Source organism: Tetrahymena thermophila, assembly GCF_000189635.1.
Source record: "Tetrahymena thermophila SB210 genomic scaffold scf_8254738, whole genome shotgun sequence".
NCBI lineage: Eukaryota > Ciliophora > Oligohymenophorea > Hymenostomatida > Tetrahymenidae > Tetrahymena > Tetrahymena thermophila.
Window position 1 is genome coordinate 2,070 of NW_002476501.1, and position 10,548 is coordinate 12,617.

Genomic DNA, 10,548 nt, shown 5'->3' on the forward strand with positions numbered 1-10,548 from the left:
CCAAATATTTAAAATTTAAATCATGGATTAGTTGTAAGCTTATCTCATTCAAAATAATAGCAAAATAAGTTCTAAATCATTGTTTGTTTTTTTAATTTGTAACGTTATAGCAAATAAATATACCTTGGGAAATATTAGGCTCCCGAATAAAAATATTCATTTTTATTTGTTATATTGATCTATTTAATTATTCTAGATCAATTAAATAATTGGGAAATAACAAACAATTTTTTATCAGAATTAAATATATTAACTAACCATGCGCTTAAAGTGAAAATACGTTTATTTCATATTTCTGTAATGATTAAAGAATTGTGGCGGTTTAATATATATCCAAAGGTCACATATATCTTAACTTGTGATTATTTGAATGGTAAATTCATAATCTTTTTAATTGTATGTTAGTGTACCCAACTTCTGAAATATGCAATGAATTGTTTTGCTGGATTCAGCTTAAACCATGGACTAATTAATGAAAGACACTGCTCCAACATTAGCTCTAAGTTCCTATGTGGAATTTCAGATTAAGTTACTTGTAATGCAAATAATGGTTGTTCATGGTTACCTATTTGTTCATTCTATTGGTTGTAGAAATAAAGTTAGTTAGTACCTCCTGATCTATTAGAGGCAACTAAGGTACTTATACTGATAAAAAATTTCTGTAATTATACTGAAACTAACTGGTGGTACGTGTGGTATTTAAAGTAATCCAAGTAATTTAGGTATTCAAAGTAATTCAGGTACCCCAAGTAATTCAAATACTCCAAGTACTTCAAATCAAATTCTTGCTATCAGTTTAATTACTATAATTGCTTTAATTTGATTGGCTAAATGATATTTTTAAGTTAAAATTAAGTATTTGTGTATTTTTTATTATTTGTGAATAATAAGAACATCATCAAAAGCTCAGTCTTTTAACTATCATATGTAAGCATTATCAAATTTAATTCACTAATTCATTTTTCTTTATCATCCCTCTTAAATTCGTTTAAAACTACCCTCCCCTTAAATTGCTCATAAAATATTTTAAAGAGCTATATATATTTATATAAAAGTTTTATTAAAAGATTTTGTTAGTCTAGGAGAATATAAAGTATATTAAAATTGTTTTCAATCTTTTTATTTATTTTAGACAATAATATTCATAAAATACTCAAATTTTTTTTGAGAATCTTAAGTATCTTAAATTTCTATGTATGATATATCTATTACAAAATTATTTTTAACATTCTTTGCATTTTTATTTTTAAATATTAATTTTCTAATTGATATATTTTATAATATCAAATTATTAATTCTTATTTAATTAAATAATGATATATTTACATTAATTATTTAATATTTTTAATTGTATTTATTTAAAAAAATACTAATTTTTGTGTTAATTATTAAATGTGTAATTAATTAGTTGTAATATAATCACTTATGCATAATTTATAATAATTTATAAATTTTATCACTAAATTTTTTAAATTAATTTAATTTCAAGATTATAAAAAAAATTTAAAATCTAAATTTTTAAAACAATAATTTATTTTATTAATCTAATTTAGTTTTAGCTTACTTCATTTAAGCAACCATAATAATTAAATTTTATATAAGTGGATTCAAATGAATTAATTAATCTAACTCATTATTTTTTATAAAGCAAATATGTAACCTATATATATATTTCAATTTATATATTTAATTTGTTTAGCATTAATATCTATTTCAAGATTAATTACTTAAGACAGAAATAAATAAAAAATAAATATTAATTTAGTACTTATTAGAAAGCAATTATGCTTGTAATTTAATTTAGTAGATCTTAGAATTCAAAAATATAAAGTAAATATATTAGATATTTATTAGTCAATAACTTTTTATTTATTAATCTATTTACAATTAAATTGGAAGTATTTTTAGACGACATCCACTTATTGAATTAAACTAATTAATGTAATTATAATGCAAAATTAAGTATTTGGACATTGTTTAATAAGCGTTTTTTATGTTAAGATGGTTTTGTAATAAGGATAATTTTAACAAAAAAAATTATTTTGCATTATTCCTTATTAAAAAAATTTTATGAATTATTAAACTAGAATTATAATGAACTTCAATAATTCTACCCCTTCCTCCCCTATTAATAAATTAAATTGATGTATCTTTACATACATTATTTTTTTAAATATAAAATATCATATTAGATAAAATTAAATTCAATTTTTTGTTACTTTTCCCAATGTTTATGTACATAGTTTTATCCTTATTCCTTATTTACATGATCAAGCAATTTACCTTAAATTTCAACTAACAGCTGAGAAATAAATAAATATGTATTTATACCAAAAAGGAATTTATTTACAAAAGCTAAAAAATAAATAAAGTAATTATTTATTTTCTATCTTACTTAATATATAGATATATTATTAAATATTTTATTTTATCAAGGTAATCAATCAGATTGTATTATAAACATCATTATATTCAGTTAATGAAAATTAGGTGTTCAAATTGTCAAAAACATTTAATAGATTAAAATCTAACTAGATAGATGATGAAAATTTATTTTTTAAAATTTAATTATTTTAATTAATTTTCAATTTCTTTCTTTTGTGTATTTATCTCCATTAGGATGGATTATCTTGAAGAAAATAATTATCTAAAATTCTAATATTAAAAGTAATATGAGTTTAATATTTCTTTAATTCTTCTTATTCTTTTATTATTATTTTTTTGGTGTACTATATATAATTTGTTTCTTTTAAATCATTTCTTCTTCATCTTCCTCTAATTAAACTTCTTCTTATTTCTAAGTTTTCTATTTCTTCATATTCAGTGTCATAATTTAACAAAAATTTTTTTCTAATTAGAATTTTTTGCTTCCTAATCTTCTTAATCCTCTTTACTTTGCATATCATTTTCTACCTCCATAAAGAATTTTAGCCTATTTAACTATTTTATTTGGTTATGAAAAAATGTAATTTAACAACTTCAATAGCTTTAACTTATATTGAATTTTTAAAAGATATATAAAATAAGCATGTAAATAAATTCTAAACTAAACCTCCTCTTTTTGCTTTTAATTTCTATTAGCTTGCTTTTTAAATATAGCCAGCCAGCCATTTTGATGCTATAGTTTAGGTGTGAATAAAGCGCTCACTAAAAATTCATAATTTCTTTGATTGTTAATATTATTATTAATAATTAATTTGTAAATTTTTATTTTATAAAAGCATATCATCCATCCATCACCCAGATCTTCAATAATAATTTTTTAGGTTTTTATTATTTATTATACTTTTAATTAATATTAATTTAAAAATTAGCACAATTTTTAATTCTAAATTATATTATTTTTGCAGTCAATTTATTTGAAAAAAAATTAATATGAATCTATTAAAGAATATTAGCTTTGAGAACATTTAGCATTTTGTCTCTATCTAATTAGGCTAGCTTATAAATTCTTAAGAATCAGAGCTAGCTATAGTACATCTTAAGAAACCAAATTTATACTAAGAATTAACAGAGTTTAGTTTAATGAATTGAAATTATAAACTTATTAGAGATATACTTTTGTGTCATTTTATCAGATAAAAGAAAGTATACAAACGTTACATCTGAGAAATTAGTTATCCATAATTAGACATGCGCATATTAGATAGAAAGGAATTAGTTTAGAGTTAGTTTGGATTATTATACCATTTTAATTATAGATTACTTCACTCATTATGTAATGCATTTTTGTTTCAATTAAATATCTTAAAGTTAAACCCTTATTTATTTTGTCAGTCAATATATTCCGAGGAGAAATTATTTCTTATTTAGTTGGCATCACTCATTAGTTTGTAGTAGAAAAATTAATATATTTGAAGAAAATCTTCTTCTAAGTTGAAAAGTATAATAAGAATTGAATTGTAAAGACTGCCTATGTTAAATGCAATCGTTAGTAATGTTTAATGGAAAACCGTTGACATGCAATTTATAGGATGAATATTTACTGTGAAGCTGAGCGTTAATAAGCTTGGCATTATTTTATAAATAAGATTGTATACTAAAAAATTATTTGAATATTATGCTAAAGAGAAAATCTACATACATTCTAGAAATATTTCACTCAAAATTTTAAACCTTATTAATAAAATTGAATTTTATAGCTCCATTAAAATTATCTTAGAATAATTAATAAAGATCACTCACTGCATATTAAAAATGTCTGAAGATACATATATACATATATACATACATACATACATACATACATACATACATACATACATACATACATACATACATACATACATACATACATACATACATACATACATACATACATTTCCATCATATATTATATATGATCAATCAAGTGAACAAATCTTAATATTAATTTGAAAATTAAAAAAATTAAACTTACTGAATATTTTGAATTAAAATAATATTGTCATTATATAAATATACTTGTTACTCATTAAAATAAATGACTTTTAATTTAATCGCATTTTATTGAAAATAATCTATCTATGCACAGATTGATTTGCTTGTATCCGAGCAATATGAGTATGACATTTTCTAGCTAAAATTATTTCAAGTTATCAAATATTAAATAAACTAAACAATAATTAATAATAGTACTACTATCTTATTATTTCAATTTTCTTCGAAACTAAATTTAATATTGATGTTTTATAAGAAACAAATACCAGAAATTTTTACTTTTGTAATAAAAATCTAAACTCTTTCAATTCTTTAACTTTCATTTTCCTAAATCTAAAATTCTGATTCAACTTTTTTATGCTTTCTTATTTTACTAGTAAAATGAATAACCCAAAAATATTTTAATTGATACCAGCGATCTAATAGAACTTCTAAAGTTATTAATTTAATCTAGTAAATGGGTATGTATGAAGGGGAAGAAGAAAGGCCCTTATTTTTATTTATTTCAATTTACTTCGAAACTAATTAATATCGTCATAAACAAATTTAATTTAATTTCAAATAAATACCATAAATTGAACTCAAAACGCGTTATGTAAGTAGAAAAATACTAATTAGCTTCGAATCGAAAGAAAAGAGCTAAAAAGAAATTCAATTTATTAACATTATTGATTTTACTCAAAAAAAAATATTTTAACTATTGATATAAGTAAAATAGTATATATTAATAATAGTTATAGTATTTATAATTTTAGGATCACCATAATAGTTTAATATATTGATTAATATCCTCTTTTTAAATATATGAATGATATTTCACAAAAATTTTCTTATTGAAGAATAATCCCCTAAAAAAAGTAAATTTGTGGAAGAAAAAAGTTATATAAAATGTACAAGATTGAAACCTTGTATTTGGTTTAAGAGTGGTCCTCTTAACAATAAAGTGAAAAAATAAAACAATAAGAACAATAAAACCAATAATAAATAATAACAAGAGGGTAAGAAAATAAAATTAAAAAAAAAAAGTTTTAAACAAATAAATTATACTCATAAATACACCAAAAAATTTTATATTTTAGTGAGTTCGCATTCTCGCTCACTATCCATCCTTTATATCCAATCTCTAGTTCCTACTATATTTTTAAGTACATATTTTAAATAGAAATATTAAGATTTAATAATCAAAGAAAGTTATTGTTCTTTTTATTTACTAAAAATTAATTAAATTTTCATTAATTGCTATTCAATATTTTTGAAAAAAAATAAAGGATGTAATAGATAAAATATTTTAAAGAATTAGAAGAAGTAATTATTTATTTTTTTATTAACATACTTTAAATTTATTTTTACTAATATAAAAAGATTTTAAACTCTTCACTTTAATCTTATTAGGTTCTCCATATTAATCTGAAGTATAATTAATTTATAGATATTATAATTATTATTATTATTAATATTTACTTTTTATTTAATGTTCAGTTCATTAAAAATATTATTTTTCTAATAGAAATAAATTATCACAAATATTCATTCATTCATACATTATTTAAAAATTATTTTTTGAATTTTATTCACTTTATATTTTTTAAATTCATTTAAAAATTTTTTTATTCATTTTATATTATTTTTATTCATTTTTTCCTTCTAAGACTTTAATTTGATAAAAACAGTTTATTTATTTTGGATTATGAAATTTCTATTTATAAAAATGAATTTAAAACTATTAAACTCTTTAATTTGCTTATAAGCTAGCTTTTTATTAGATTTAATCTTTTTATTTTTTATTTTACTTGTGTTTGTCTTTCTTCTATCTTTCTAAATAACTGATTAATTATATAATTTTCTTCAATATTTAAAAAGGTACAATTACATTGGTGATAAAGGTACTTCAGGCTTATTTTCTGCCTTAGCAAGTTGCACTAATCTCTCAAATTTGACACTTAATCTTTCGTAAATACAGTTTATTCGTTTTGGACTGTGATTTTTCTATTTATAAAAATAAATTTAAAACAATTAAACTCTTTTAATTTGTTTATTAGCTTTTTACTTGATTTATTAATCTTTTTATTTTTTATTTTACTTGTGTTTTTCTTTCTTCTATCTTTCTAAATAATTTATTAATTATATAATTTTCTTTAATATTTAAAAAGTTACAATTCAATTCGTGATTAAGATACATCAGGCTTAGGTTCTGCTTTAGCAAATTGCACTAATCTCTCAAATTTGACACTTCTACTTTTGTAAAAACAGTTTATTTGATTTGTTTGGATTGTGATATTCTATATATAAAAATAAATTTAAAATAATTAAGCTCTTTTAATTTGTTTATAAGTTTTTATTTGATTTATTAATATTTTTTTTATTGTACGTAAGTACTTGTGTTTATTTGTATTTTTTCTATCATTCTAAATAACTTATTAATTAGATATTTTTTCTTCAATATTTAAAAAGTAAAAATTAAATTGGTGATTAAGGTCTTTCAGGCTTAGGTTCTGCTTTAGCAAATTGCACTAATCTCTCAAATTTGACAATTGATCTTACGTAAAAATAAATAGTTTATTTGTTTTGTTTGGATTATGATATTTCTTTTTATAAAAAAGAATTTAAAATAATTAATATCTTTTAATTTGTTTATTAGTTTTTAATTAAATTTTTAATCTTTTTCTTTTTATTGTACATACGTACTGTACTGTGTTTATTTGTATTTCTTCTTTCTATCATTCATTCTAAACAACTCATTGAATATATATTTTTTCATCAATATTTAAAAAGTAGAAATTAAATTGGTGATTAAGGTACTTTTGGCTTAGGTTCTGCTTTAGCAAATTTCACTAATCTCTCAAATTTGACACTTGATCTTAGGTAAAAACTGCTTATTTATTTACGATTGTGATATTTCTTTTTATATAAAAGAATTTAAAATACTTAATCTCTTTTAATTTGTTTATTAGTTTTTAATTAATTAAATTTATTAATCTTTTTCTTTTGATTGTGCAAACGTACTTGTGTTTATTTGCATTTTTTCTATCATTCTAAATAACTTATTGATTATGTATTTTTTCTTCAATATTTAAAAAGTGAAAATTAAATTGGTGCAAGTGGTGCATCAGGCTTAGGTTCTGCTTTAGCAAATTGCACTAATCTCTCAAATTTGGCACTTTATCTTAGGTAAAAACAGTTTGTTTGTTTTAAATTGTGAGATTTCTATTTATAAAAATGAATTTAAAACAATTAAACTCTTTTAATTTGTTTATTAGCTTTTAATTAATTGGATTTATTAATCATTTTCTTTTATGTTTGTTTGCATTTCTTCTTTCTATCTTTATAAATTACATATTAATTTTTTTTTCTACAATATTAAAAAAGTGACAATAAAATACTTGCAATAGGTGCATCAGACTTAGGTTCTGCTATAGCAAATTGCATTAAACTCTCAAATTTGACATTTTAACTTTCGTAAAAACAGTTTATTTGTCTAGGATTGTGATATTTCTATTTATAAAAATAAATTTAAAACAATTAAACTCTTTTAATTTGTTTAAAAAACTTTTAATTAGATTTATTAATCTTTTTCTTTTTATTGTCTTGTGTTTATTTATATTTCTTCTATAATTCTAAATAACTTATTGAAAAACTATTTTTTCTTCAATATTTAAAAAGGGGAAATAAAATTGGTCCAAGTGGTGCAAAAGGCTTAGTTTCTTCTTTAGCAAATTGCATTAATCTCTCAAATTTGACACTCGGTCTTCGGTAAAAACAGATAATTTGTTTTGTTTGGATTGTGATATATTTCTATTTATAAAAATAAATTTAAAATAATTAAACTCTTTTAATTTATTTATTAGATTTTAATTAGATTTAATTTTACTTTTTTATTATCATTGTCTTTATTTGTATTTCTTCTATCTTTCTAAAGAACTTATTTATGATATTTTTTTCTACTATATTTAAAAAGTTACAGTGAAATTGGTGCAAGTGGTGCATAAGACTTAGGTTCTGCTTTAGCAAAAAATTGCACTAATCTCTCAAATTTGACACTTGAACTTTAGTAAAAACAGTTTATTTGTTTTGTTTTGATTGTGATATTTCTATTTATAAAAATAAATTTAAAACAATTAAACTCTTTTAATTTATTTTTTATATTAATTAATCTTTTTCTTTTTATCGTAAGTACTTGTGTTTATTTGTATTTCTTCTATTTTTCTAAATAACTTATTAATCATATTTTTTTTCTTCAATATTTAAAAAGAGGAAATTAAATTTGTGATTAAAGTACTTCATCCTTAGGCTCTGCTTTAGCAAACTTAACTAATCTCTCAAATTTGACACTTAACCTCTGGTAAAAACAGTTTATTTGTTTACAATTTATATATTTTTATTTATAAAAATGAATTTAAAACAATTAAACTTTTTTAATTTGTTTATTATGTTTTAATTAGTTTTATTAATCTTATTATTGTACATACTTGTGCTTATTTGTATTTCTTCAATCATTCTAAATAACTTATTAATTATATATTTTTTCTTCAATATTTAAAAAGTGACAATAAAATTGGTGCAAGTGGTGCATCAGACTTAGGTTCTGCTTTAGCAAATTGCACTAATCTCTCAAATTTGACACTTAAATTTTAGTAAAAACAGTTTATTTGTTTTGTTTTGATTGTGATATTTCTATTTATAAAAATAAATTTAAAACAATTAAACTCTTTTAATTTATTTTTTATATTAATTAATCTTTTTCTTTTTATCGTAAGTACTTGTGTTTATTTGTATTTCTTCTATTTTTCTAAATAACTTATTGATTATATATTTTTTTTTCAATATTTAAAAAGTTTCAATTAAATTGGTGATTAAGGTACTTCAGGCTTAGGTTCTGGTTTAGGAAATTGCACTAATCTCTCAAATTTGACACTTAACCTTAGGTAAAATCAGTTTATTTGTTTTGTTTGGATTGTGATATTTTTATTTATAAAAATGAATTTAAAAGAATTAAACTCTTTTAATTTGTTTATTATGTTTTAATTAGTTTTATTAATCTTTTTCTTATTATTTCACATTCTTGTGCTTATTTGTATTTCTTCAATCATTCTAAATAACTTATTAATTATATATTTTATCTTCAATATTTTAAAAGTGAAAATTAAATTGGTGATTAAGGTACTTCAGGCTTAGTTTCTGCTTTAGCATATTGCACTAATCTCTCAAATTTGAAAATTGTTCTTAGGTAAAAACAGTTTATTTGTTTAGTTTGGATTGTGATATTTTTATTTATAAAAATGAATTTAAAACAATTAAACTATTTTAATTTGTTTATTAGCTTTTAATTAATTAATTAGATTTATTAATCTTTTTCTTTTTATTGTACATACTTACTTGTGTTTATTTATATATATTTCTTCTATCATTCTAAATAACTTATTAATTATTTTTTTTTTTTCAATATTTAAAAAGTAGAAATTCAATTAATACAAGAGGTGCATAAGGCTTAGGTTCTGCTTTAGTAAATTGCAAAAATCTCTCAAATTTAGAACTTGATGTTAGGTAAAAACATTTAATTTCTATTTATAAAAATGAACTTATTTAAAAGAATTAAACTCTTTTAATTTGTTAATATGCTATTAATTAGATTTATTAACCTTTTTCTTTTTATGTTTGTATTTCTTCTATCTTTCTAACTAAATAACTTTTTAATTATATATTTTTTCTTCAATATTTAAAAAGTCAAACTTTAATTGGTAAAATTGGTCCATTATACTTATTTTATGCTATAAAAAAATGCACTAAACTCTCAAATTTGACACTTACATTTTGGTAAAAACAGTTAGTTTATTTTGGATTATGATAATTCTATTTTTAAAAATAAATGAATTTAAAACAATTAAACTCTTTTAATTTGTTTATTTATTAGCTAGCTTTTTATTAGATTTATTAATCTGTTTCTTTTTATTGTACATGTGTTTTTATTTCTTTTATTTTTCATAGTTTGTTTCACTCATTTATTTTTAATATTTTCTTTTATTATTTGTTAATTAATTTCATATTTTTTCTTTTTTTTTTCTTTCTAATTAACTTATTATATATTTTTTCTTCAATATTTAAATAGTTGTGATGAAGTTTGTGATTCCGGTG

At 20.0% G+C, this 10,548-nt stretch overlaps 4 protein-coding genes across 4 annotated transcripts in view; 2 read left to right on the top strand and 2 right to left on the bottom strand. All coding sequences in view use genetic code 6, as the record gives it.

The window, feature by feature from the left end:
* The window catches only part of TTHERM_001555988 (hypothetical protein), a gene marked incomplete at both ends in the record, with an annotated part of 938 nt that extends 115 nt beyond the window's left edge, over positions 1 to 823 (top strand). Inside the window, 4 exons of the mRNA XM_012796377.1 lie at positions 1 to 33; positions 197 to 270; positions 406 to 661; positions 723 to 823. The exon at positions 1 to 33 is cut by the window's left edge and continues 115 nt beyond it. Coding sequence (XP_012651831.1) covers positions 1 to 33; positions 197 to 270; positions 406 to 661; positions 723 to 823 — 464 coding nt within the window. The remainder of the gene's footprint in view (positions 34 to 196; positions 271 to 405; positions 662 to 722) is intronic.
* A 994-nt stretch (positions 824 to 1,817) lies between these two features.
* Positions 1,818 to 2,268, bottom strand: TTHERM_001555989 (hypothetical protein; the record flags this gene model as incomplete). The annotated part of the gene is made up of 2 exons (XM_012796378.1): positions 1,818 to 2,125; positions 2,220 to 2,268. 2 exons carry the CDS (start codon positions 2,266 to 2,268, stop codon positions 1,818 to 1,820), a joined length of 357 nt encoding a protein of 118 aa, XP_012651832.1.
* Positions 2,269 to 2,584: 316 nt separating this feature from the next.
* TTHERM_01555990 (transmembrane protein, putative) lies at positions 2,585 to 2,830 on the bottom strand (the record flags this gene model as incomplete). The annotated part of the gene is made up of 1 exon (XM_001011458.2): positions 2,585 to 2,830. One exon carries the CDS (start codon positions 2,828 to 2,830, stop codon positions 2,585 to 2,587), a length of 246 nt encoding a protein of 81 aa, XP_001011458.2.
* Positions 2,831 to 5,688: 2,858 nt separating this feature from the next.
* TTHERM_001555990 (cyclic nucleotide-binding domain protein) lies at positions 5,689 to 10,261 on the top strand (the record flags this gene model as incomplete). The annotated part of the gene is made up of 16 exons (XM_012796379.1): positions 5,689 to 5,724; positions 5,782 to 5,831; positions 6,280 to 6,369; positions 6,570 to 6,659; positions 6,871 to 6,960; positions 7,192 to 7,281; positions 7,498 to 7,587; positions 7,786 to 7,875; positions 8,080 to 8,169; positions 8,375 to 8,467; positions 8,669 to 8,758; positions 8,961 to 9,050; positions 9,252 to 9,341; positions 9,554 to 9,643; positions 9,871 to 9,960; positions 10,141 to 10,261. 16 exons carry the CDS (start codon positions 5,689 to 5,691, stop codon positions 10,259 to 10,261), a joined length of 1,380 nt encoding a protein of 459 aa, XP_012651833.1.
* Positions 10,262 to 10,548: the final 287 nt, after the last annotated feature.